Source organism: Cetorhinus maximus, chromosome 1 (genome assembly GCF_964194155.1).
Source record: "Cetorhinus maximus chromosome 1, sCetMax3.hap1.1, whole genome shotgun sequence".
NCBI classification, from domain to species: domain Eukaryota; kingdom Metazoa; phylum Chordata; class Chondrichthyes; order Lamniformes; family Cetorhinidae; genus Cetorhinus; species Cetorhinus maximus.
The window spans coordinates 54556363-54583844 of record NC_135879.1 but is presented as its reverse complement, the minus strand read 5'-3'; the positions used below and the strand labels follow the sequence as shown (position 1 = coordinate 54583844).

At 44.3% G+C, this 27482-nt stretch overlaps 1 protein-coding gene across 1 annotated transcript in view; it reads left to right on the top strand.

Annotated features, from left to right (window-relative positions):
- The window catches only part of frem3 (Fras1 related extracellular matrix 3), a 237422-nt gene that overhangs the window by 97616 nt on the left and 112324 nt on the right, over positions 1–27482 (top strand). Inside the window, exons 3-4 of the mRNA XM_078555493.1 lie at positions 7447–7593; positions 9207–9437. Coding sequence (XP_078411619.1) covers positions 7447–7593; positions 9207–9437 — 378 coding nt within the window. The remainder of the gene's footprint in view (positions 1–7446; positions 7594–9206; positions 9438–27482) is intronic.

Genomic DNA, 27482 nt, shown 5'->3' with positions numbered 1-27482 from the left:
AGATTATCTTATCGAAAACTTAAAGCTGTTCTGGCCAAATTCAAATTCTGCTATTGAAATTTATACTAAAACTTGGAAGAAAATTTCAAAATAGAGCTGGTTATTGAGATCTTATGTAAACATGTTAACATCCTTGTTAAAATTGTGTACAGAAGAATTTAATACGAATGTGTGAGCATTGGCCAGGATTTTCTGGCTCTGTTGTAGTGGGACCCATTGCGGGAGATTTAGCGGGCCAGCCAAAAGCCCATTGACGTTCGGTGGGACCCGACAATCCTGGCAGTGGGCGTGGCTGGAAAATCCCACCAATTGTTTATTGCTGATGCCGCATAGCATGATTTCAAGGCCCTTGATCCAGCATTTAATGAATTAGATCAACATTCTTAGCATAAAACTTACTTATCCATGAGGCTAAAATAAATGTCTTTCAAAAATGTCTGAAATACAGTGGATTATTTTGGAATGCACGCACTGCTGTTATGTAGGCAGAGGCAGCAGCCATTCAGTGCACAGCAAGATTCCAAAACAGTATTGAAATGAATGGCAATCTAGATTTGGTGGTGGTGTTGTTGAAAAAGGGTTGTTAGCCAGGACAATGCCAAATAGCCAGATAAGATTGTCAGTATCAATCCAAGCAGATAGACCAGATGTTATGATGGGATCAGTGTCAGCCTTGACTCAGTGTGGAGAGAATTCTCACTTCTGAGGCAAGGCCTGTGGGCTTAAGCCCTCACCTAGAATTTGTGCACATGATCTAAGCTGTTATTTCATCGTAGTACTGAGAGAATGTTGCATTGTCAGAGGTGCTGTCTTTCTGATGGGATGTTAAACCAACCCCCTCCTCTGTTGGACATAAAAGATTCCATACCACTTTTTGAAGAAGAGTAGGGGAGTATTCCTGGTGTCCCATTTATCCTTCAATCAGCCATAGCCAGATTAACTGATCATTTGTTTTGGTGCTGTTTGCGGGACCTTGTAGTGTGTATATTGGCCGCTGAATAACAAAGCAATAACTGCATTTCAGAATTAATTAATTGACTTTAAAGCACTTTGTGAAATAGAATCACATAATCATAGAATGGTTACAGCATTCATGGAGACCATTTGATCCATCCTATCCACACTGCCTTTCTGCAAGAGAAACTCATATCGTCCCACTCCCTGCCTTTTTCCCATAGCCCGCAATTTTTTTCTCTTCAGCTAATTATCCGGTTCCATTTTGAAAACCACAATTAAATCTCAGGCAGTGCATTCCAGAAACTAACCACTCGCTGCATAAAATTGTTTCTCCTCATGTCTGCTTTGGTTCTTTTCCATTCACCTTAATTGGTGTCCTCTGGTTCTTCACCCGTCTGTCAGTGAACCTCTCTCTGCTTTTTCTGTACAGACTCCTAGTTGTTTTAAATACCTCTACCAAATCTCCTCTCCCTCTTCTCTTCTCTAAGGAGAACAGCCCCACCATCTCCAATCTACCCAGATTACTGAAGTCCCTCATCCCTGGAACCCTTTTTGTAAATCTTTTCTGCACCGTCTCTGATGTCTTCAGATCTTTCCTAAAGTGTGGTGCCCAGAGTTGGACGCACTACTCTGTTTGAGGCCGAATAAGTGCTTTATAAAGGTTCACCATAACTTCCTTGCTTTTGTACTCATGCTTTTACTTATAAAGTCCAAGTTCCTGTATGCCTTTTTAACCACTTTCTCAACCTGTTCTGCCACCTTGTGCACACATATCCCCAGGTTCCTCTGCTTCTGCACTCCTTTTAGAATTGTACCCTTTATTTTATAATCTGTTCTGTTGAAGGGTCATTCGGACTCGAAACATTGACTGTCCTCCTATCCGCAGATGCTGCCAAACCTGCTGAGTTTTTTCAGGTATTTTTGTTTTTGTTTCAGTTATGTGGCAAAATTGAATTCCTTTTGGAAGTCTATGTACACCACATCAACCGCATTACCTTAATCATGCCTCTCTGTTACCTCATCAAATAATCCAAGCAAGTTAGTTATGCATGATTTGACCTTAAATCCATGCTGGCTTTCCTTAATTAATCCACATTTGTCTAAGTGACTGTTAACTTCAACCTGAATTATTTCTTCTAAGAGCTTTCCTACCACTGAGGTTAAACTGATTGGCCTGCAGTTGTTGGGCTTATCCTTACACCCTTTCTTGAACAAGGGTGTAACATTTGCAATTCTCCAGTCCTCTGGAACCACCCCTATAACTAAGAAGAATTGGAAGATTATGCCCATTGCCCCCACAAATTCTGCCCTTACTTCCCTCAGTATTCTTGAATGCATTTGACTTATCAACTTTAAGCATAGTTAGCTTTTTTCATATCTCCTCTTTATCAATTTTAACTCATCAAGCGTCCAACTGCCTCCTCTTGCACCATGACTTTGGCAGCATCTTCTCCCTTAATGAAGGCAGATGTAACGTAATCGTTTAGTATATCAGCCGTGCCACTGCTGCAATCCCCATTTAGGTTCCTAATCAGCCTCACCTCTCCTCTTACGACTGTTTTTGTGCTTTATGTGCTGAGAGAAGATTTTTGGATTCTCCTTTATGTTGGCTGCCAATCTCTGCTCATGCTCTCTCTTTGCTCCTCCTATTTCTTTTTCCACTTCCACTTTGAAATTTCTATATTCAGCCTGGTTCACAATTATATTATCAACCTGACATCTGTCACATGCACGTTTTTTCGATTTCATCCTACTCTTTGTCATCCAGAGAGCTCTGATTTTATTTGTTCTATTTTTTTCCCAAGTGTGAATGTACTTCAACTGTACCTGAACTGAACTATCTCCTTTTTAAAGGCAGCCCAGTGTTCCGTTACAGTGTTGCCTGCCAGTCTTTGATTTTGATTTACCTGGGATAAATCTGTTCTCATCCAATTGAAATTGGCCCACCCGCAATTAATTAATTTTGTCTTTGTCTTTTTCTATAGCTAATCAAAACCTTATAATAGTGTGATCACTGTCCCTTAAATATTCCCCTACTGACACTTGATCCGCCTCATCCCCCTGAACCAGATCCAGCAGCGCCTCCTTCCTCTTTGGACCAGATGTTGAAGGACTTACATAAATGGAAGTTCTCCCTTAGTTCTACCAGCTACAATCAATAATCTACGAAGAATGATCTCTCATTTGTGAAACAAATGTCTGAATTTTATAGTATCAAAGAACAAATTCTTCAATTGTTTTTCTTTCGTACCAATGATTGTTCAAAAGCACAGAAGAGAAAATAATATAAATGTTGGAAAGCATGGAGGAAGGAAAGATTCATTGGCTGCTAGGGTGACTGTAAAGCTAGTTTGTTCCAAAGAAGAATACTGGACTTGAAGTGTTAGCTCTGTTTCTCTCACGAAAGATTTCTTTAATTCTTTGATGGGAAGTGGACATTGCTGACAAGGCCTGCATTTGTTGCCCATCCCTAATTGCCCTTGAACTAAGTGGCTTACCAGGCTATTTCAGAGGGCAGTTAAGAATCAACCACATTGGTTGTGGGTCTGGAGTCATATGTAGACCAGACCAGGTAAGGATGGCAGATTTCCTTCCCTAAAGGACATTGGTGAAGCAGTTGGGTTTTTATGACAATCAATGATAGCTTCATGGTCACTATTACTGAGACTATCTTTATATTCCAGATTTATTAATTGACTTTAAATTCCATCAGCTGCTGTGGTGGGATTTGAACTTGTGCCCCCCAGAGCATAAGCCTGGGCTTCTGGATTACTAGTACATTGACAATACCAATATACCACCATCTCCCCGCGGATGTTGCCAGTCCTGCTGATTTTTTCCAGCACTTTCTGTTTTTATTTCAGATCTCCAGCATCCCACAGTATTTTGCTTTTATATTACAACAAAGGTGATTGATATCACAAAAAAATGATCTGGCAGTAGTTAGCATGAAATAAAAACAGAAAATTTTGGAACAGTGTAAGTCGGCACCTGAAGAAGAAACATATGTTGATGAATTGAGTGGGACCCTTCACAAAAACTAGCTGGAGAATCCATTCAAATATGGTTATTATTTAAAAGTGTTTCTGACAGCTCATTCTCTGATGGTATTGCATATCAAATATAACCAGAGGCATGACTATTTCCATTAAACCAACCAGGATCCCCGGTTACTGAATATACAATTATTGGATGTGTGTGAGTGTTACAATCCCAGCTGATGTTAAGAGTGGTAGAGCAATAGTGATAGGGGATTCTATTGTTGGGGGGAACAGATCGACGTTTCTGCAGCCGCAGATGTGATACCAGAATGGTATGTTGCCTCCTCAGTGCCAGGTTGCTACAGGACATTCTGAAGGGGGAGGGTGAACATCCAGAGGGTGTGGTCCATATCGGCACCAATGACATAGTTAAAAAGAGGGATGAGGTCCTGCAAGCAGAATATAGGGAGCTAGGAACTAAATTAGAAAGCAGGACCTCAAAGGTAGTAATTTCAGGATTACTCCCAGTGTTCGTGCTGGCAAGATCACATATAGGAGAATAGACCAGATCAATGCATGGCTGGAGAGATGGGGTAGGAGGGAGGGATTTAGATTCCTGAGGCATTGGGACTGATTCTCGGGTAGATGGGACCTGTACAAGCTGGACGGGTTGCACCCCAGCAGGACAGGGACCAATATCCTCGCAGGAGTATTTGCTAGTACTGTGGGGGAGGGTTTAAACTAGATTGAGTGGGGTGTGGAGGGAATCTTAAGTGGGGAGACACAACAGAGGGAAATTAAGATAGAAATGAAGGACAGAAAAGTAGAAAGCAGAAAGTGGAAGGCAGAGAAAACAAGGCCCAACAGCAAATAGGGGCACAGGACAAAAAAAGGATGTTTAAAGATGTTAAAAAGACAAGTCTAAATGCACTGTATCTGGATGCACCGAGCATTCGCAATAAGGTGGACTAATTAACAGAGCAAATAGCTGTAAACGGAGACATGGCTACAGGGTGACCAAGACTGGGAACTGAATATCCAAGGGTATTCAATATTTAGGAAGGACAGGCAAAAAGGAAAAGTGGGCAGGGTGGTGTTGTCAGTTAAGGATGAAATCAGTGCAATAGTGAGAAAGGATAGTAACTCAGAAAATCTAGATGTAGAATCAGTCTGGGTGGAGCTAAGAAGCAAGGAGAGGCGGAAAACATTAGTGGGAGTTGCTTTAGGCCTCCAAACAACAGTGGTAAGGTAGGGTATGGCATTAAACAGGAAATTAGAGATGCATGTAACAAGGGTGCTATAATAATCATAGGTGATTTTAATCTGCATATAGACTGGGCAAATCAAATGAGCAATAATACCATGGCAGATGAATTCCTGGGGTGCATACGAGATGATTTTTTAGACCAGTACATCGAGGAACCAACTAGGGAACAGGCTATCCTAGATTTGGTATTGTGGAATGAGAAGGAGTTGATTAATAGCCTTGTTGTGCAGAGCCCTTTAGGGAATAGTGATCATAACATGTTAGAATTCTTCATTAGGATGGGAAGTGAAGTGGTCCAACCTGAAACGAGGGTCCTAAATCTAAACAAAGAAAACTACAAAGGTATGAGGCGTGAGTTAGCTAAGATAGATTGGGGAACTTCATTAAAAGGCATGATGGTGGATAGGCAATGGCTAATATTTAAGAAACAAATGCATGCATTGCAATAGTTATACATTCCTTTCTGGCGCATTAACACAGTAAGTAAAGTGGCTCAACCATGGCTAACAAAAGAAATTAAGGATAGTATTAGATCCAAAGAGGAGTCATATGAAGTTGCTAGAAAAAGTAGTAAGCCTGAGGTTTGGGAGCAGTTTAGAATTCAGGAAAGGAGGACCAAGAGATTGGTTAAGAGGGGAAAAATAGAGTATGAGAGTAAATTTTCAAGGAACATAAAAGCAGATTGTAAACGCTCCTGTAAGCATGTAAAAAGAAAAAGATTAGTGAAGGCAAATGTAGATCCCTTACCATCTGAAACAGGAGAATTTATAATGGAGAACAAGGAAGTGGCAGAGCAATTAAACAACTACTTTGGTCTGTCTACACTGAAGTATACACAACTTCCCAGAAATGCTAGGGAACCAAGCATCTAGTGAGAAGGAGGAATTGAAGAAAATTAGCATTAGTAAAAAAAAATAGTGATGGGACTGAAAGCCGATAAATCCCCTGGGTACTAAAGGAGGTGGCCATGGAAACTAGATGCTTTTCCCCGGCTGGTATCTCTCCCTGAGATACCCAAAACCACACTCTAAACTCATTATTACTTCAACTGCAGAGCAAACACGAGTTCGCTGAACTCAATCCCCAGAAGCCTTGCAATATTTCTTACCAGAGAGCTTAGAACTCCTGCCTTCACTCTTTGACATACTCTGTACTTTTCTGTCTGTCCCTGTATCTCGGTGTGTTACTGGACCCCTGTCACTAGGCAACAGTGCAGGTTTTCTACTTTGTTTCTTCCCAAAATCACTAAATTACTAACCCCTTTGTAACCCGTCTCTTCACGTCAAGGGATTGTGAAACCTCATTAAAAATGCATGTATACAAACAAATCCAGAAAACCTGAGCTTTTTGTGAGGAGGCCATCCAGACTTCCTGGCACCAAGCTCACAAAAAAAACTAAATGAAACTGAAACCATGTTCCACCTTTCTTAATACACAAATGTGAATAAAAAATTAAACTTAAAGGGCAGGATTTTCTGCTCCCACTCACCACCGGGATCTTCTGGTCCCGCCACAAGTCAGTGGACTTCTGGCTGGGGCGCTACCTCACATGTGGCAGGTCCTGCCTGCAACGGGGCCGGAAAATCCCGTCCAAAGTTATACATTGTTCCTAACACTATCTTCAAAAATATCTCCTGTTACTTTAACTGCTTTTACAGTTTTCGAAATTCTCCCCCATGCTTTTGTTGCCTCCAGACTCGATTGCACTGGTGCTCTCCTGTGTCTTCTTTCACTGAGGCACCATGCTTTGCAATTTCCTCCCTAATCCTACGACTTCTCCAGCCTCCACTCCGTTAAGATCCCCCTTAAAAATCACTTCTTTGACCAAGGTTTTGATTACCCCAATACCTTCTTTGTTTTCTTGCCTTACATCTCTGTGAAACATCTTAAGATGTTTTGTCTACACTAAAAGTGTTTTGCAAGCTGTTGCTGTATTACAATGGAAATTTGAATCTTCAGACAGTGCGGTGAAATATCACAGCATTCCAATCAGTGTGTAAAGAAACCACTCAGTGAGCTGTTCACAAAGTAGGTGCTGAGATAATTGTATAAAAACTGAGTTCGAGCATGAAATCAAGGATGCTATAGCCCTGCTTGTAGTTTATCCTGATTGTAAAAGGTGCTTCTGTGCTACAGTCTATTGCTAGATTGACTACTGCTGCAGAATGTGTAACATCACTCTCTTCCAGCATGATTGCCTAAAGTGTACTTTTTCTCCTTATTCAACTCATAAAACCACAGGAGGGAACAAACTGAAGAGTCAGCCGTTCCGCCTGAACTGGGCTTGGATTTCCTTGGAGAGAGAATACTACCTAGTGGATGAGGACTCCCGGTTTCTAGAAGTGACACTGAAACGAAGAGGGTACTTGGGAGAAACATCTTTCATTGGTAAGCATCTGCGAAGAAATCACGTAAAAAAGAATGGAACCGCTCCACTTTCTATTTATTGTGATATCACTGCTGTTTCACAGCAGAAACCTCAAATGATTGTTGGTGTTCCGCCTGGTCCAAAGCACACTTTAATAGCAGGATAGTGTCACAATTTGAAAGAAAATATAAACAGTTGTAATTAAAAGCTCACTCAATAAATGCTACCACTTTGCCTCTCACTGTGAGCATTCTAATTAGTCATCCTGATGCCTGTTGCATGAAGAAAGAATATAATTGCACTTTGCAAACATTCCCCAAAGGAAAACATCAGCGCTCCCATTTGGCCACTGTATATTTTGTAATATGTCAGCTGCCAGAAAGAGAAAATAGAATTACCAGGATGAAAGGGAAAGGCTTTGTAACTCTAAAACATAGGACTTTGTTCAACTCCATTACCAGCAACACTCCGGTTGTGTCAAGGAACGATCACTTCTGGAAGGTTCTTTCTTCTATTTAGAAATGAATGATAGTTGATAACTGTTAATTTAACATGTTGTTTTAACTGAGGTTCAAATTTATTTTACACCCTTTAAACAGAACCACAAAGATGAATTGGACTAGCGGATTCATGAAAGAAACAGCTGGGTTTTAAAGAGACATTGTCGCAAATTATTCTGACATGTCAAGGATTATGGCTAGAGAATTGTTTTCAAACCCAAGTTTCTTTTGCTTTAACCATTTTAACTGAGCTTGGAGTATGATAGTGAGCACATAATCAAATTGAGTACAACTCTGCAAAAGGCAGTGGTGTAAATGTTTGTCTTCGCAACATGAACAGTAGTCTGGTGGATTGAACCGCCAGCCCATTATTGAACGCAGCTTATTTTCCTTACATTCAAAAACCTTCGGCCATCTCCCTCCAACCCACACCCCTAATTCAGGCAAATAAAACTTACCGTCTGTGGATAATCTTGCTGGAATGTTACTTGAATCCAGTGTAAGAACTTGAGAGACATTTTCACATCAACCTTTCTACCCTCAAAACGACCAGGTGGCCATCCAGTTCTCTCCACAAATTCTTCGGCTCAAATATATGTCCATTTGAAATGAGATTATAGATACGGGTGGTACTTATTAATATAGTAGTGATAAAGTTTGAGCCAACTCAGGTAAATTGTGCATGTTTTCTAGTGTGTCTTCATTAGATAACATCCTCCTCATCTTCTTATTTCAATCACCAAGCTATCATTGGGAACATGGTGTACAAAACCTAGCAAAGCAAACATCTCTAAACAATATAAGTAGTCACTACCCTTTTCTCCACCCTCACACATGGACACACTATAACACTCTAAGACTCATCATATGGCTGGTGGATTGGCCAGGGGTTGAGGAATGAAGGTGGGGAGGCAGGGAGTGGACTTAAAGTTTTGTCTCATACCTGGACATGAGCTTGGTGGAGTGGGTCACCCACCTGCTTTACCTCATGGTGATTAGAAACACAGCTGCAAATTAAAATGCTCATATTTTAGAAATTGACTTTTTCAGGATGTAGAAGCTAAAATTGTAATGAAATCAGAGCCCTATAATAAAGGATGGCATCAGTTTTATTTCTCCCCCTTTCCTTCTAGGCATTGCCACCAAGGATGGAAGTGCAGAAAAGGATAAGGATTTCAAAGGGAAGTCCCAGAAACAGGTCCAGTTCAATCCAGGCCAGTCTACTGCAACCTGGAGAGTAAAGATACTTGCTGATAATGAATATGAGACTTCCGAAACATTCCAGATTGTTCTGTCTGACCCCGTCATGGCTGCGTTGGAGTTCCCAGAAGTTGCTACAGTTGAGATTGTTGATCCCGGTGATGGTAAGAATAGCATGAATGCCAAATTTGATTTAAATGACAAAGCATGATTGACCTTGTTGTGGAGTTAACTAGTTTGCTTGAAAATAAATTCACAATGTGCCCAGTACACTGAAATCTTCACTCAGAGATGAACTTGCATGTCAGTCTTTTATGACATTCATGGCTAGCTGTCTCCTACGAGGTGACATTTCCCATCTCAGTTGAATCATCGGGGAAGGAGATAGAGGACTGACAGGTGAGGGATTTGCTGCTTTGTGCTACTGAAGTGAATCTCCCGACAAATCTATGAGAAAAAAAACGGTGATAGCATCTACAATGAAGACGATAGTGTGAACACAATGCAGTGGAAGGGCAAATGGTTGGAAAGAAGTGTAAGAGGGGACAAAGGAAACAATCTTCAAGCATTTGCAGAGGTGCAAATGTGGTGCTTGCGAATCGGTCACCTACTATTTCCTCTGCATGATTTTCTTTCAATAACTTCAATATGTGCATTCAATGGTCTCACCAAGTATGTGAGTATTCGATACAGTCTCAGTGTGAGTGTAAATGTCAATATGATCCCATCGTGAGAATTACTATTTATACAGTCTTACCATGTGAGTGAGTCCTTATTACAGTCTCACATTATGAGGCAGTGCTTGATACAGTCTCAGTGTCCTCAGTTTGTGAATGAGTGTTTGCTACAGTCAAAGGCTGGACTTTTATTAGTGGGGGCCCCTGAAAGCTGGCAGCAGCCCTACCTCAGCTGTTTGTGGGACCACCGCATGCATTTTTTTGGTTGTCTGACATCTAATTAGTTGTTGTCAGGTCTCTTGTACCTTCAAAGCACGGTCTCCTGCCCCGGGAGCTGCCGATTATTGCTAGGACTGTGCCTGGAAGAGAGGGCACCATGGGAACAGGCCACCCTCACAACCAGATAAGTGGGGTCTGAGACACTGGGGTCAGTCAGGAATGCCCCAGAGAGGGGATTGGGCAGGGGCATTGGTGTTGCCGCAGGGGTGACCTTTGTTGCCATGGGGCTTCTCCATGGACCACAGAGTGCCTGAACAGGCAGGCCCCCACAACCCTATACCACACAACCACCCACCCTTGCCCTGCCCCCGCCCCCCCCCCCCCCCCCCCCCCCCCCCCCTACCCCGGCCCCACCAAGCCACAAGAAAACGGACATGGTAAAATGGCAGCAGCGGCAGGAAGAGGCCCTCAACTTGCCACATAAATGGCTACTTGTCCTCTGGGTAATAGGACTGTCTTCTATCATCCTCACAGCTGGTAAAATGGCCTGGAGGCAGGAAAACACTGAGCCTTCCCATGCCAATAAATTGGCACCACCTGCTTCCTTGCCCATCCCCAGAGGGCTGGTAAAATCTAGCCCTTAGTTTGTGAATAAGAGTTCAGTATAGTCCCACTGTGTGAAGAATGTTTGATATAGGCTCACTGTGTGAGTGAATGTTTGATACATGCTCACTGTGTGAGTGAATGTTTGATACATGCTCACTGTGTGAGTGAATGTTTGATACAGGCTCACTGTGTGAGTGAGTGTTCAGTACAGCCTCACTGTGTGAGTGAGTGTTCAGTACAGCCTCACTGTGTGAGTGAGTGTTCAGTACAGCCTCACTGTGTGAGTGAGTGTTCAGTACAGTCTCAGTGTGTGAATGAATGTTTGATACAGGCTCACTGTGTGAGTGAATGTTTGATATAGTCTCACTGTGTGAATAAATGTTCGATACAGGCTCCCTGTGTGAGTGAATGTTTGATACAGGCTCACTGTGTGAGTGAGTGTCCAGTATAGTCTCACTGTGTGAGTGGGTGTTTAATACAGCCTTACTGTGTGAGTGTTCAGTACAGTCTCACTGTGTGAATAAATGTTCAGTACTGTCTATGTGAATGAGTGTTTGATACAGGCTCACTGTGTGAGTGAGTGTTCGATACAGTCTTCCTATGTGAGTGAATGTTTGACATAGACTCCCTATGTGAGTGAGTGCTCGATACCATCTTAGTGGGTGAGAGCATTTGATGGTATCACTGTGTGAATGAGTCTTGTATCAGTGCATGTATGCCTTTGATACAGTCTCGCTGTAATTGCTTGATAGTGTAGAGTAAAGGGTTAACTTTAATAATAGCTGCTGGGTAGGTGCATAAGGAGCTATGTTGTAATGATAAAAGCAAAGAACTGCGGATGCTGGAAATCCAAAACAAAAACAAAAACAGAAATACCTGGAAAAACTCAGCAGGTCTGGCAGCATCGGTGGAGAAGAGCACAGTTGACGTTTCAAGTCCTCATGACCCTTCAACAGAACTAAGTAAAAATAGGAAAGGGGTGAAATATAAGCTGGTTTAAGGATATTTCACCCCTTTTCTATTTTTACTTAGTTCTGTTGAAGGGTCATGAGGACTTGAAACGTCAACTGTTCTCTTCTCCACCGATGCTGCCAGACCTGCTGAGTTTTTCCAGGTATTTCTGTTTTAGTTTTTATGTTGTAATGATGTCACTCACTGAGAGAGATGAGTGAGGAGCACCTTAGCGAGGAGCTGTAGCTATGCCCTGATGTGGTATCACCTTGTAAATAGTTAGTGATGTAACTTAAAGTGTTTTGAATGAAAGACCATTGTCTCCAGTCAAATCCCTTCTCGAGTAAGAGAACCAATGTTTCCCAAGACAAACCTACAATGACAGAGATAGAGTCCCAATATGTGTATTTGATCTAGTCTCACTGCAAATAATTTATACAGTTACAACGGAAGTGTTTCATACAGTTTCAGTTTGAGTCTTTGATATAGCCACAATATGACTGTTTGATACACTTTAATTGTGTCAATGTGAGTGTTTGGTACAGTCTCAATGTGAGGGTTTGACAGTCTCATTATGAGAGTTTGACACAGTCTCAGTGTGAGGATTTGACACAGTCTTGGTGTGAGCGTTTAACACAGTCTCGGTGTGAGTGTTTAACACAGTCTCGGTGTGGGGGCTTGACACAGTCTCGGTGTGAGTGTTTAACACAGTCTCGGTGTGAGGGCTTGACACAGTCTCGGTGTGAGGGCTTGACACAGTCTCGGGTTGAGTTTAACACAGTCTCGGTGTGAGGGCTTGACACAGTCTCGGGTTAAGTTTAACACAGTCTCAGTGTGAGGGTTTGACATAGATCAGAATTGTCCCAGATTTGCACAAAATGCGGTAAAAAGTCATTTTACCTGCTGGTCGTAATACTGGGTTTTTGCAATGTATCACCCCATTCCCAGTGCAGCCCAACTCATTAATAATGCATTCCCAAGAAACATGCTGGATCGCTGGTGGGGCGGCCTCTGATTTGCCTGCCATGCCATCACCTCAGGCCTTCAGTAACCTGGGCACCATATTTAAAGGGTTGCCCCTGCACAGAGCTGGCACTCCCTAAGGGATCGGAAGCTGCTGCAAAGTCATGGCTGCCAAAGGGAGGAAACATGTTGCCCCCAAACTTAGTGACACCTCCCTCGGGCGCATACTAGATGCAGTGGAGGCCCACCATGAAGTTCTTTGGACTCAGTCATGTCACAGTTGCTGGAGCTGCAAAGGCAAGCTCAGGAACATCAGGAAGGGATGTCCGCTGCACTCCTCAGATTGCAAGGCACGATGGAGGAGTCCATCTGCAGGTCAACACTGGTAGGATGGCAGCTTCCATAGAGACCTTGGTCCAGGATATTGGCCCTGCACTGCTGCGCAGGCTGAACTCCATCACTGACGGCATGGTCAGCCTCCAGCTGTGTCAGTGTGACCGGGGTGCCGGGCAGCTTGATCTCACCCCAGCTTTCCCTTCTCCTCAAGGAGTCATTTAGGGGCCCTTGGGCACCCATAGGGAGGAGGATCAGCAGGTGCATACTCCGGGTGACTTTGGGAGTGTCCGACCCATTCGAATCCCCTCTTCCTGTGACCTCAGCAGCTCCAGCTCCACAGCTCGAGGAGGATGCCACTGCCACACAGCAGGACCCTGAAAGCAGGCTGGGGCCCTCCAGGTATCGGCCCTCCAGAGGACACCTGCCAAGGTCAAGGTCATAACAGACAGGCCATAGCAGTCAACAGGCTGCCTACACTCCTGCTATGGATGTAGGGGGAGCACCAAGATGTAGCAGCAGGGTTAGGAAGGTTAAGAAGATGTAGTTGCACAGCCTGGTGTTAATCACTTGTACATAATGTTGATATTGTAAATAAACTCCCAAGAATGTCTCCCTGTCTGTGGCTCCTTGTTCTGATGAGCAGTGTTCGTGTCACTCAGATGTGAAACCTTCCTGCACAAGATAAAGGCAGGCATCTCAGTCTAGGGCCTCTTCCCTGCCCAGTGTGTAACATTCAGACCATAGTGATGGTCCAGCCTCACACTCCCTGGACACATTACTGATGCCTGCACCTTGACGGTGCTTGTCATTGCTGCCAGAATGTCATGGGCAGGTGTCACAGAATTCTCTCATGCTCTCCATGTGCTCTCATGACCTTTGAGGTGGAGCTGGCCCCCATCTCTTCAGCATCTGTGACCAGTGACGCTGGGCTCCTGAAGGGGACAGGTGCTGAAGGCTGACGAAGGATCAGGTGCTTTTAAAGTTTCACGGCTGTATCTCCATGATATGACCCTGATCACAGTGTGCAAGCGAGCTGCCCTTATTTGGACAAGAGTCAGACATTAACAGAAGCTATGTGAAGATCCCTCACTGCATGTCATCAGCATCCTCCTGGAATCTAGCGATTATTAGGTCCTGCGCTGCGTCTGCATGACATGAGCCTCAGCACTGAGCATGTGTGCGCTGCCATCAGCCACACAGGAGTCAAATATTCCCAAATGCAAGTGAGGATGTCAGGACTGTCCTCACTGCAGCTCATCATCATCCTCCATGAATCTTACAGCTATGAGGGCCTCCCAAGCGGGCCTGCCTCGTCCGACCAATGTAATGGCCTTATTACTGGTAGCTTCGCCTTCGAAGACCTCACCATAGTCATCCCCTTCGACATCCCCGTCATCAGAGGAGACATGTAGCTCCTCCTCAGCCAAGTCCTCCCACAGTTGCAGTGCCAGGTTGGGGGGCACGCAGCAAGTGGCGATGATGTGCAATACCCCCTGGGGACTGTATTGCAGTGCTCCACCGGACCCGTCGAGGCACCGGAACCTCATTTCCAAAATGCGTATTGCTTGCTCCACCAAAGCCTAGGTCGCGGCATGAGCCTCGTTATACCGTCGCTGCTGCAGCCTGAGACCACCGCACGGGCATCATCAGCCGCATCCTCTGTGGGTAGCCCTCGTCCCCGAGGAGCCAACCCTGCAGCAGCTCTGGAGCCTGGCAGATGTCAGAGATCTGAGACCTGCTAAGGATATAGAAGTCATGGACGTTCCCTGGGAATTGTACGCAGACCTGCAGGATGCATTTGTGGTGGTTGCACACCAGCTGAACATTCAGCAAGTGGAAGCCCTTGTGGTTGATGTTGTTGACCGCTTGTTTCCATGGAGACCTAAGTGCCATATGAATGCAATCAATGGCTCCGGGCACCTGTGGAAAGCCTGACATCTGCGCAAATCCCAGCGCTCTTACTTCCTGGCTTCCCTGACCCTGGGCGAAATGCACAAAGTCCTGGGCCTCAGTGAAAACAGCATTTGTGATCTCTTGGATAGACTTGTGCGAGATCCTGCACAAGTCACCTGTGGAGCCCTGGAAGGAGCCACTGGCATAAAAATTGAGCACTGCCAACACTATCATGGCCACTGGCACTCGATGCCTTCTATGTCCATGTGGCACCAAATCCTGCAGCAGGTGGCATACGTGACTGACCAATTCCCTAGAAATGCACAGTGTTTGGCGACACTGGTTGTTGGTCATCTGCAGGAATGACAGGCGGTGTCTGTAGGCCCTGGCTCTAACCAGACACCTACCAATGACGGCTCTCTGCAGTTCTTCAGCTGCGTGTGCAGCAGGCCCTTCTGCCCCTTCATCTTGATGGAGGTGCTCCTCCCTTTGCTGAGCCAGGCCCCTCCGCTGCTCTCTCCTCTGTAAGCATTAGGCATATTGTAAATCACCAGGCTCCATGATCCTGATGTTCTGCTCCTGCAGAATTAAAGAGAGAGACACATGGGTTACCATAGGTACCCTGAGAACCACTTTTGGTTAAGTCTGAAGGCTCCTTCACCCCTGCAGGAGAGTGCAGGCCACCACTTGGATGGCCAGTGTGTGTTGCACTTAATGGCTGCCTGAAGCCCCAACCACTTCCGCCCTACTCCACCTGCCCGATTGACAGCAGCTTTGCCCATTGGACTGCATGCTGTGCTCTCAGCTCAGGCACAGGCATTCTCCTAACCCGCACTGCAAAGCTGCACTGTTAGCTTGAACCATGAGGGAGACTGGTCCAAACTGGGATAATGACATTGCAAGGGGCTGTGAGCACCTCCACCAGTGACTGCTCCATGGCCAGCTTTAGCGAGGAGATTGTACGATGTACACAGGCATCCAATTGTTCTGCAATCCACTAAAATGCTCATTAATTTGCAGTCTGAGCCCAAAGGGTGAAAAGTTCTGGAGCATTTGGTGGCACATTCATGCTTTTGTGTTGCTTGAGTGGGCAGAAAAGTTTCAGAGGCCCAACTCCAAGCACATTGAGCTGCAGCTGCGGAAGAATGTTCACTTTTAACAAGCTTTTCCAAGTGCCTGGCTGCATCCCTCACCCCCACTTCCCCCACCCCCCCGGCATGTGCTTGAGTAGTTCCTTCAGTCTGTGCTGCCTTTCACCAAACCCCACCCCTCGGCCTGACCTGCACTGGAGCGCTTGCCCCGGTACTGCACTGAAAGCCAGCCTGGAAAAGCAACTTGTCTGTGCCCCCCAGAAATGCACGGCGTCTTTTCCTTGATGCCTTATGGGTGATGTTCGCGAGCACTGCGCAAGGTTGTGTGCACTGACCTCTAAGTTCCCCTCGAAGTTCGGAATGCCTGTGTTTGTCTTTTAAAGGCAGTTGTGAAGGACGCCGTTCTGAAGTCACACCAATGTGGGCAGTAAATTTGACCTGGGAGGATGCTTCCAGCAAGCAGGGCTTATAATGAGATGCTAAAGTATTGAAATTAGGCTCCTGACATGCGGCGGCTGGAAATGCAGCCTGCCATTGACTGGTGAAGCGGACGATTGGAAACTGGTTTCATGACAGCGTGAAACCAATTTTTTTTGTCTTCTCGCCAAATTGCCCTCCCTTCCACCCAGCATGACATCTGACACCAATGGGACGTGAAAATTCCAGCCATAGTCTCGTTCTGATGGTTTGACAGTTTTGCTGCGAAGATTTGACACAGTCTCAGTGAGTGTTTGACACAATCTCAGTGAGTGTTTGACACAGTCTCAGTGTGAGGGTTTGACACATTCTCGGTGTGAGTGACACAGTCTCAGTATGAAGGTTTGACACATTCTCGGTGTGAGGCTTTGACATAGTCTCAGTGTGAGTTTGACAGTCTCAGTGTGAGGGCTTGACACAGTCTCAATGTGAGGGTTTGACACATTCTCAGTTGAGGCTTTGACACAGTCTCAACGTGAGGGTTTGATACATTCTCGGTTTGCGGAAGACGCGCTTTGGTCTGCCCGAAACTTGTTGGTCTTCCAGCGCAAAGAGTTGTCCCCGACCGATTGTTGTGGACTGGCACAATCCAAAGTCCAGGACTACGTGCTGAGGGACGCACTAAAGCTTGGGGCAGCTGCCGCAAAGGCGCAATGGGGAAGGGTCGCTGTCTAAGACCTTTCTACCACAGCGCACCGAGAGACTGGGAACTGTTTAGAGCCCCTCGGGCTGTACAGATCAAAATGAAAGGCTGTAAATGATTGTAATATTGTTTGTACTGATGCACCTGGTGATACATCTTGTAAAAGTGTAACCTGGATTGTACCCTTGTAATGTTGTTTTTGAAATAGTTTGGAATGTGATTGAAGATATTTTATGAATAAAGTATATTTTTACCAAAAAAAAAAAACATTCTCGGTTTGCGGGTTTGACACATTCTCAGTGTGAGGCTTTGACACAGCCTCAGTGTGACGGTTTGATACATTCTCGGTGTGCGGGTTTGACACAGCCTCAGTGTGAGGTTTTGATACATTCTCGGTGTGCGGGTTTGACACATTCTCAGTGTGAGACTTTGACACAGTCTCAGTGTGAGAGTTTGACAGTCTCGGTGTGAGGGTGTGACACATTCTCAGTGTGAGTGTTTGACACAGTCTCAGTTGAGGCTTTGACACAGTTTCAATGTGAGTGTTTGACACATTCTCAGTGTGAGGCTTTGACACAGTCTCAGTGTGACAGTTTGACACATTCTTGGTGTGAGGCTTTGACACAGTCTTAGTGTGAGGGTTTGACACATTCTCAGTGTGAGGGTTTGACACAGTCTTGGTGCAAAGGTTTGACACATTCTCAGTGTGAGGCTTTGACACAGCCTTGGTGTGAGTGTTTGACACAGTCTCAGTGTGAGGGTTTGACACAGTCTCAATGTGAGGGTTTGACACAGTCTCGATGTGAGGGTTTGATCCAGCCTTGGTGTGAGGGTTTGACACAGTCTTGGTGTGAGGGTTTGGCACATGCTCAGTGTGAGGGTTTGACAGTCTCGGTGTGAGGGTTTGATCCAGCCTTGGTGTGAGTGTTTGACACAGTCTCAATGTGAGGGTTTGACACAGTCTCGGTGTGAGGGCTTGACACAGTCTCAGTGTGAGGGCTTGACATAGTCTCACTGTGAGGGTTTGACACAGTCTTGGTGTGAGAATTTGACACAGTCTCACTGTGGGCGTTTGACACATTATGAATGTTTGATACAGTCTCGGTGAGTATTTGTTATAGTCTCAATGTGAATGTTTGATACAGTCTCAGTGAGTTTGTTGCAGTCTCAATATTAATGTTTATACAGTCTCAGTGAGCATTTATTATAGCCTCAATATGAATGTTTGATACAGCTTCAGTGAGTGTTTGTTACCATCTCAATATGAGTGTTTGATACACTATCAGTGCATGTTTGTTATAGGCTCAATATAAATGTTTGATACAGTCACAGTGAATGTTTGTTATAGTCTCAATTTAATCGTTTGATACAGTATCAGTGTTATTTAGTCTCAATATGAGTGTTTGATACAGTCTCAGTGAGTGTTTGTTATAGCCTCAATATGAATGTTTATACAGTCTCAGTGAGCGTTTATTATAGCCTCAATATGAGTGTTTGATACAGCTTCAGTGAATGTTTGCTACCATCTCAATATGAGTGTTTGATACAGTCTCAGTGAGTGTTTGTTATAGCCTCAATATGAATGTTTATACAGTCTCAGTGAGCGTTTATTATAGCCTCAATATGAGTGTTTGATACAGCTTCAGTGAATGTTTGCTACCATCTCAATATGAGTGTTTGATACACTGTTAGTGTATATTTGTTATAGGCTCAATATGAATGTTTAATACAGTCACAGTGAATGTTTGTTATAGTCTCAATATGAATGTGTGATACAGTCGCAGCATTTGTTATAGTCTCAATATGAATGTTTAAACAGCCTCAGTGAGTGTTTGTTATAGTCTCAATATGAATAACAAAAACAAAAATACCTGGAAAAACTCAGCAGGTCTGACAGCATCTGCGGAGTGGAACACAGTTAACGTTTCAAGTCTGTATGACTCTTCAACAGAACTAAGGAAAAATAGAAAAGAGGTGAAATATAAACTGGTTTAAGGGTGGGGAGGGGGGTGGGGGGGCGGTGGGACAGGTAGAGCTGGCTAGAGGGCCAGTGATAGGTGGAAATAGCCAAAAGATGTCATAGACAAAAGGACAAAGAGGTGTTGAAGCTGGTGATATTATCTAAGGAATGTGATAATAAAGGTGCAGAAAGCCCTAGTGGGGGTGGGGTGGGGGGAAGGGATCGAAATAGGCTAAAAGGCAGAGATAAAACAATGGATGGAAATACTTTAAAAAATAATGGAAATAGGTGGGAAAAGAAAAATCTATATAAATTATTGGAAAAAAAAAGGGGGGGGGGATCGGAAAGGGGGTGGGGATGGAGGAGAGAGTTCATGATCTAAAATTGTTGAACTCAATATTCAGTCCGGAAGGCTGTACAGTGCCTAGTCGGAAGATGAGGTTCTGTTCCTCCGGTTCTTTTACTGCCTCAATATGAGTGTTTGATACAGTCTTAGTGACTGTTCGTTACAGTCTCAATATGTGTGTTTAATAGTCTCATTGAGTGTTTGTTACAGTCTCAATATGAATGTTTGATACAGTCTCAGTGAGTGTTATAGTCTCAATATGAATGTTTTATACAGTCTCAGTGAGTGTTTGTTATAGTCTCAATACGAATGTTTGATTCAGCATCAGTGAGTGTTTGTTACACCTCAGTATGAATGTTTGATGCAGTCTCAGTGTTTGTTATAGTCTCAATATTAATGTTTGATACAGACTCAGTGAGTGTTTGTTATAGTCTCAATATGAGTGTTTGATACAGTCGCAGTGAGTGTTTGCTGTTGTCTATATGAGTGATTATTACAGTCAATGAGTGTTTGTTACATCTCAATATGAATGTTTGTTACAGCCTCAGTGAGTGTTTGTTACAGTCTCAATATGAATGTTTGATACAGTATCAGTGAGTCTTTGTTATAGTCTCAATATAAATGTTTGACAGTCTCAGTGACTGCTCATTATAGTCTCAATATGTGTGTTTAATAGTCTCATTGAGTGTTTTTTACAGTCTCAGTATGAATGTTTGATACAGTCTCAGTGAATGTTATAGTTTCAATATGAATGTTTGATACTGTATCAGTGAATATTTTTTTACTGCCTCAATATGAATGTGTGATACAGTCGCAACATTTGTTATAGTCTCAATATGGATGTTTTATACAGTCTCAGTGAGTGTTTGTTATAGTCTCAATATGAATGATTCAACATCAGTGAGTGTTTGTTACACCTCAATATGAATGTTTGATGCAGTCTCAGTGAGTGTTTGTTACAGTCTCAACATGGATGTTTGATAGTCTCAGTGATTGTTTGTCACAGTCTCAATATGAATGTTTGATATAGTCTGAGTGAGCATTTGTTGTAGCCTCAATATGAATGTTTGATACAGTTGCAGTGTTTGTTATAGTCTCAATATTAAGGTTTGATTCCGACTCAGTGAGTGTTTGTTATAGTCTCGATATGAATGTTTGATACAGTCTCAGTGAGCATTTGTTATATTCTCAGTATGAATGTTTGATACAGTCTCAGTGAATGTTTGTTACAGTCTCACTGTGAATGTTTGATACAATCTCAGTGCGTGTTTTATATTGTCCCCATGTGAATGTTTTACACAGTCTCAATATGAGTGATGCCGTCTCAATATGAGTGTTTGAAATGGTCTCAGTTTGGGTGTTTGATACTGTCTCAACTTGAGTGTCTGGAACAGTCTCAGTGTGAGTGTTTGATATAATATCAGTGTGAGTTTGATGCAGTCTAAATGTAACTTTGTTGCAGTCTTATTGTGAGTGCTTGATGCAGCCTCAGTGTGAGTGCTTGATACAGCCTGAGTGTGAGTGCTTGATGCAGCCTCAGTGTGAGTGCTTGATGCAGCCTCAGTGTGAGTGGTTGATACAGTCTCAATGCATGTGTTTGATATAGTCTTATTGTGAGTGCTTGATGTAGCCTCAGTGTGAGTGCTTGTTGCAGTCACAGTGCGAGTGGTTGATGCAGTCTCAGTGTGAGTGGTTGCTACAGTCTCAATGCATGTGTTTGATATAGTCTTATTGTGAGTGCTTGATGTAGCCTCAGTGTGAGTGCTTGTTGCAGTCACAGTGCGAGTGGTTGATGCAGTCTCAGTGTGAGTGGTTGCTACAGTCTCAATGCATGTGTTTGATATAGTCTCATTGTGAGTGTTTGATACTGTCTCAGTGTGAGTGAATGGGACAGTCTCAGCAGACGAGCCGTTCAAAACTCCTTTGAATTTGGTGGGACCAGAAGAGCCGCCAGAAGGAGGGGCTGTAAAATTCCACCCAGTATGAGTGTCAGAAACAGTCTCAATGCAACTGCTTGATACAGTCTCAATGTAAGTGCCTCATACACTCACAATAAGAGTATTTGTTGCGGTCTTGGTGTTTGATATACCCTCAACAAGTGTTCGATGTGGTGTCAGTGTGAATGCTTGATGCAGTCTCAGCGTGTGTGCTTGATGAAGACTCAGTGTGAGTGCTTGATGTAGATTCAGTGTGAGTGCTTGGTGCAGTCTCAGTGTGAATGCTTGATGTAGACTCAGCGTGAGTGCTTGATGTAGACGCAGTGTGAGTGCTTGATGTAGTCTCAGTGTGAGTGCTTGGTGCACTCTCAGTGTGAATGCTTGATGTAGACTCATTGTGAGTGTTTGATGCAGTCTCAGTGTGAGTGCTTTATGCAGTATCAATGTGTGTGTTTGTGTTTGGAACCATCTCAGTGTGAGTGTTTGATACAATCTCAATGTGTTTGTTATAGTCCCAATGTGTTTGGTACAGTCCCAGCATGAGTGTCATAGCCTCAGTGTGAGTGCTTGATGCAGTCATAGTGTGAGTGTTTGATACAGTCTCAATGTGACTGCTTGGTACAGTCCCAAAGTGTGTGTTTGACACAGTCTCAGAGTGAGTGTTTGATACAGTATCTGTGTGAGTGTTTAGTACAGTCTCAATGTGAGTGTTTGATACAATCTTATTGTATGTTTGATACAGTCTCAGTGTGAGTGTTTGCTACAATCTCAATGTGTGTGTTTGATACAGTCTCAGTGTGAGTGTTTGATACAGTTTCAGTTTGAGTGTTTGGTACAGTCTCAGTGTGTGTGTTTGAGACAGCCTCAGCGTGAGTGTTTGATACACTCTGAGTGCGAGTTCTTGATGCAGCCTCAATGTGAGTGTTATCGTCTCAGTGTGAGTATTTGGTATAGTTTCGGTCGGCAGGCATGCACTGGAGTCGGCAGCCAGCTGTAAACCTGATCTGTGTGTTCTAGTTCTGGTGTACTAGTGGGTGCTGTGATGGTCACAGCAGAAGAACATCAACTAGACATCCCTGCAGCTTGTAGGTAGAAGTCTATCTCTCTCTTTCTATCTGGCTGGAGGCAAGTCAGCAAAGCCACGGTCAAAAAAGAAACAGGAAACTCCTCCAGCTAACCAAGTGTCTCCAAACCAACTGCTCAACTGTCAAAGTCAGCTCTACTGGAATCACCCAACTTAACGGACGCAATGTTTTGCCATCTACTACTCATGGACAAGCCAAAGACAGATTTATATATCTTTTTTAACTTTTATTTTGGAACTCAACTTTTCATTTCTGATCTTTGTGTATGTGTGTTGCATTTTTATTATTCTTTCTTGGGTTTTTAGTAACTAATAAACTTACTCTTTCTTCGACTCAAGCAAGCCTGCTTACATTGGCTCCTTCTAAAACATAGATACATTTGGACTGGGAAAAGGTATCCATGAGGGAAGGGATCCTTTTTAAATTAACCTTGTTGCGATCAACCAAGGGGGTTGAATAAAGAAGGGGAGCCAGTTCACCCTTCCTCACCTGGGATTATAACAAAATTAGGGTCCCATTTGGGAAGTTAACAATTTAGGGTATTTCGTCTGGGATCATAACAAATCGGGGGAACCTCGCCCGAGATCATAACAAATTGGGGTCTCGGTGCCGAAATAGCTCTCACAGATGAAACAGAAGAATTAGAGTGGGAAAAATAAATTGTTCCTTTGAAACCAATTTTAAAAAGTGCAAAAATGTTTTCTTGTGTCTACTACTGAAGTGTAGAAATTTCCACATTTGATGCCGGTGATTTTCTAGGACAATGAGGGGAAGTTACTTTTGGGATTTAAAAGTTCTGTCCCTCGAACAGTTAAAAGATCTAGTGAGGCATTTTGGATTGAATTTCGCCTGAAAGCCAGAAAACCTGAAATTTTAAAAGGGCTTTCCAACAGTCTACAGGTGGAAATTGAGGACGATGAAACAGAGTAGTGGTAGAGAGATTAAAATTGGAGCAGCAGAAATTAGTATTTCAGGAAAGAGAAAAGGAAAGAGAAAGGGAAAGAGAGAGAGAGAGTTAAGGGAAAGGGAAAGAGGAGAGATAATTTCAGGACAGAGAAGGAAAGGGAGTTTAAACTAAAGCAGCTTGAGCTGAGGGGCAGGAATCCCACTGTCCCTTGAAGACACCACTAGCTCAGACCGAAGGGCTGAGGCAATCCGGTTTGCTCATTTAATCCCTAAATTTGATGAAGCAGAGGTGGAAGTCTTTATCTCTTTTGAGCGGTTAGCACAGAAGTTAAAGTGGCCAGTCCAATATTGGTCCTTATTACTGCAGAGTAAACTTTTAGGGAAGGCTCACAAGGTTTACTCCCTCCTGCCTGAGGAAAGTGCCACTGACTATGAGGAAGTAAAAAGGGCTATTTTAAGTGCTTATCAGTTAGTGCCGGAGATGTACCGTCAGAAATTCCGTACCCTCAGGGAACGGCCTGAACAGATCTACCTGGAATTCGAAAGGCTTAAACAACTTCCTTTTGACCACTGGGTGTGGGCACTTAAAACAGAAGCCACTTACGAAAACCTCCGTGAAATAATTCTCCTTGAGGAGTTTAAAAACTCCATAACCTTCCCAGTAAGAACACACCTAGAGGAACAGAGAGTAACAGGGGCCAGACAGGCAGCCACACTGGCTGATGATTATGAGTTGATCCACAAACTCTTGTCCCAGAAGAGACTCTGGAAAGGATAGAGATGGAGAGAGTGATAGAAAACTGAGCACCCATGGGAGAGAAGGAAATGCTGGGGGCCCTCCTCAGGACAGAAAGGGTGGTGCTGAGATGAAAAGTGAGGCCTAGAAGCCTGTGTGTTTTAATTGCCGGAAGGTCGGGCTCATCCAGGCCAACTGCTGGAGGTTACAGGAAAAACCAGTGGGATTTATCAGGGCACATACATCCTGTGCACAGAATGGGAGTCAGTCAGAGAGCATGGTAGACCAGGCTATGGCTTTGACAGTGGCTGCAAATCCCTGTAGATGCACTCTTGAGATTGAGGATGAGGTTAAACAAACTTCTGAGAGTTACAAGGATTTTCAATCCGAAGGAAGAGTGGCCATATTTCCCCACGGTGAGGCGCGGAAGCCTGTTGTGATACTGAGGGATACACTGGTCAGCCAAACTCTACCCTGGGAAAAGGCATGATCTTCCCACCAGAGAGTGCAGTAAGTGCCAAGTTGTTAGTAAAGGGGATTGAAGGAGGGTACATACCCAGCCCCTTACCATGTGCATCTGGAGTGTGTCAGGACCTGTGACTATGGAAATTGTACCCAGTTTGCCTGTGGATGGGGCCGACCTGCTCCTCAGCAATGACTTGGCGGGATCAATGGTAATAGCATCCCCAATGGTCTTAGAGAAGCTCACTGAGGTCAGGGAGACAGAACAGCTGCAGGAGAAAGTGCTTGGCATTTTCCCTGAGTGCATGGTAACGCGGTCAATGGTAACGCCGGACAAGCTCTGTCAGCGGAGGCTGAAGTGACAATGCAGACAAAAGACTCAATGGCCTGGTTATCTGAAGACCCTCAGGAGGTAATAAACAAATCTTCCTTGGCAGTGGCCCAGCAAGCTGAGCCACTGTTAAAGGCATGAGCTCAGACTGCCCACACTGAAGCTGAGGCAGAGGCAGTCCCTGAATGCGACTACATTGAAAATGAGGTGCTGATGAGGAAATGGTGATCCCCTCACCGACCTGAAAACGAGGAGTGGACAGTGATCCACCGAGGTACCACAGGGAAATATCACGGCTAGCTCACGAAATTCCAATGGCTGGGCACGCCGGTGTACGCAAAATCCAAGCCTGTTTCAGCCAGCATTTATACTGGCCACACCTCCACAGGGATGTAGTGAGATTTTGCAGAACCAGCCACACCTGCCAGGTTGTGGGAAAACCCCAACTGCAATAAAACCTGTACCGATGATTCCTGTGCCAGCTTTTGAGAACCATTCAGCGAGGTGCTCGTGGACTGTGTGGGGCCCCTATCCAAAACAAAAGGGGGCCACCAGTATATCCTCACCATCATGGACGTGGCTATCCACTTCTCAGAGACTTCCCTGACAACCATACTAGCCAAAACAGTGGTGAGGGAATTGACCAATTCTTTACCAGGTAAGGTCTGCCCACTGAGATCCAGTCAGATCAGGGCTCAAATTTCATGTCCAAATATTCCAGGAAGTCATGGGTGACCAGGGTGTGACCAGCCTATCATCCACAGTCAAAGGGGGCGCTAGAACGGTACCACCAGATGCCAAAAACGATGATCAGGGCATACTGCTACAAATACCCCCAAGACTGGGATAAAGGACTAGGTTTTCTTCTGTTCGCTACCAGGGACTGAGTCCAGCGGTTTTACTCCGTTTGAATTAGTTTATGGGCACCAAGTGCGAGGGCCTCTGAAACTAATCAATGAGAGATTTTTAGAGAAGAAGGAAGAAGTCTCCATGTTAGACCATGTTATTAACAGTGTTCCGGGAGCAACTCATGAGAGTATGTGTGACCTGAGGACACTTCAAAGTCTCCCAGACAGTTATGAAGAAACAGGCAGACAAACATGCCAGGGCCCAAACCTTTCAGCTAGAAGACTATGTGTTAGTGCTCCTACCAATACCAGGTGAACCCTTTAATCCCAGTTCAGTGGCCTGCACAGGGTAGCAAAGAAGCTCGGGGAAGTAAACTATCTGATTGAGACCCCAGACCGGGAGAAAAAGCAACAGCTGTGCCATGTCAACATGATAAAGCAATGTCACTGCTGAGAAGGGGACTAACAGGAAACGGCCTGTCTCATTATCCCTGATCTAGAGGATGAGGGTAAGGGTGGGGATGAATTGGAGGGAGACATAGGTGAGGCCCATATTGAACCCCCTACTACCTGGCTACCAACACAGAGATACTAGTGAACTTAGATTCCTTATTCACCCACCTAAGTGCAGAACAGCGAGCGGACTTGACATGGCTGCTCACTGCATTTAAAGGCTTATGCAGTGTCCAGAGCCACCTCCTACTCGATACCCTGGCTGGAAGACTGCATAGAAAGAGTAGGTAAAGTGTCGACATTGCAAGGATAGATGTACTCAAGGGACACTGGCAGGTTCCCTCGACTGCCTGCACAAAGGAAATCCTTACCTTCATAATGGGCTATCCCAGTGGCGAATCATGCCATTTGAACTCCGAAATGCCCCAGCCACTTTATGAAGGCTGGTGAATTCGGTATGGAGGGCTTATCCAATTGCGTTGTGTACCTAAATGACCTCCTTGTGTACACCTGGGAATCTCACTTAGAGCAACTGGAAGCCCTCTTTCAGAAAGTACAGTCAGCTGACCTAGCAGTCAACCTTGAAAAGAGTGAGTTCACAAAGGCTCAGGTGGGCTCTCTAGGACACATAGTGGTTTGAGGACAAGTACTACCCAGGGCTGCAAATGTACAAGCAGTAGCACAAATCCCCATTCCCGCTACGAAATGGGAAATCATGAGGTTCTTTGGTGTGTGTGAATTTCACCACAATATCATCCCAAACTTCAGCGCAGTAGCCACCCTGCTGACAGACCTACTACAAAAACAAGCAAAGGTAGTATGGACTGAGAAATGCCAGACAATTTTCGAAAGGCTGAAAGCCATTTTAACAGGTGAGCCTGTGTTTGCAGCTCTGAACTTTAACCAGGCATTTAAAGTAGCCATTGATTTGCATGACATCGGGGTAGGGGCTGTCCTCTTCCAGGAATATGAATCAGAGATAGAGAGACCAATCGGGTACTTCTCCAAAAACTAAACAAGCATCAGAAACAGTACTCCACATTGGAGAAGGAAACCCTCGGTTTATTACTGACTCTCAAACACTTAGAGATATATGTCCGACATGGATATAGAGAGACCACAGTTTAGACTGACCACAACCCATTAATCTTTGTGGAAAAGTTTAAGACATAGAATGCCGGTTATATCATTGGAGTTTGGTTCTCCAACCGTACCACCTAAAAATCACGCACATTGCCGGAAAATCAAATATGATTGCAGACGCCCTGTCCAGAACCTAAAGTGACCCA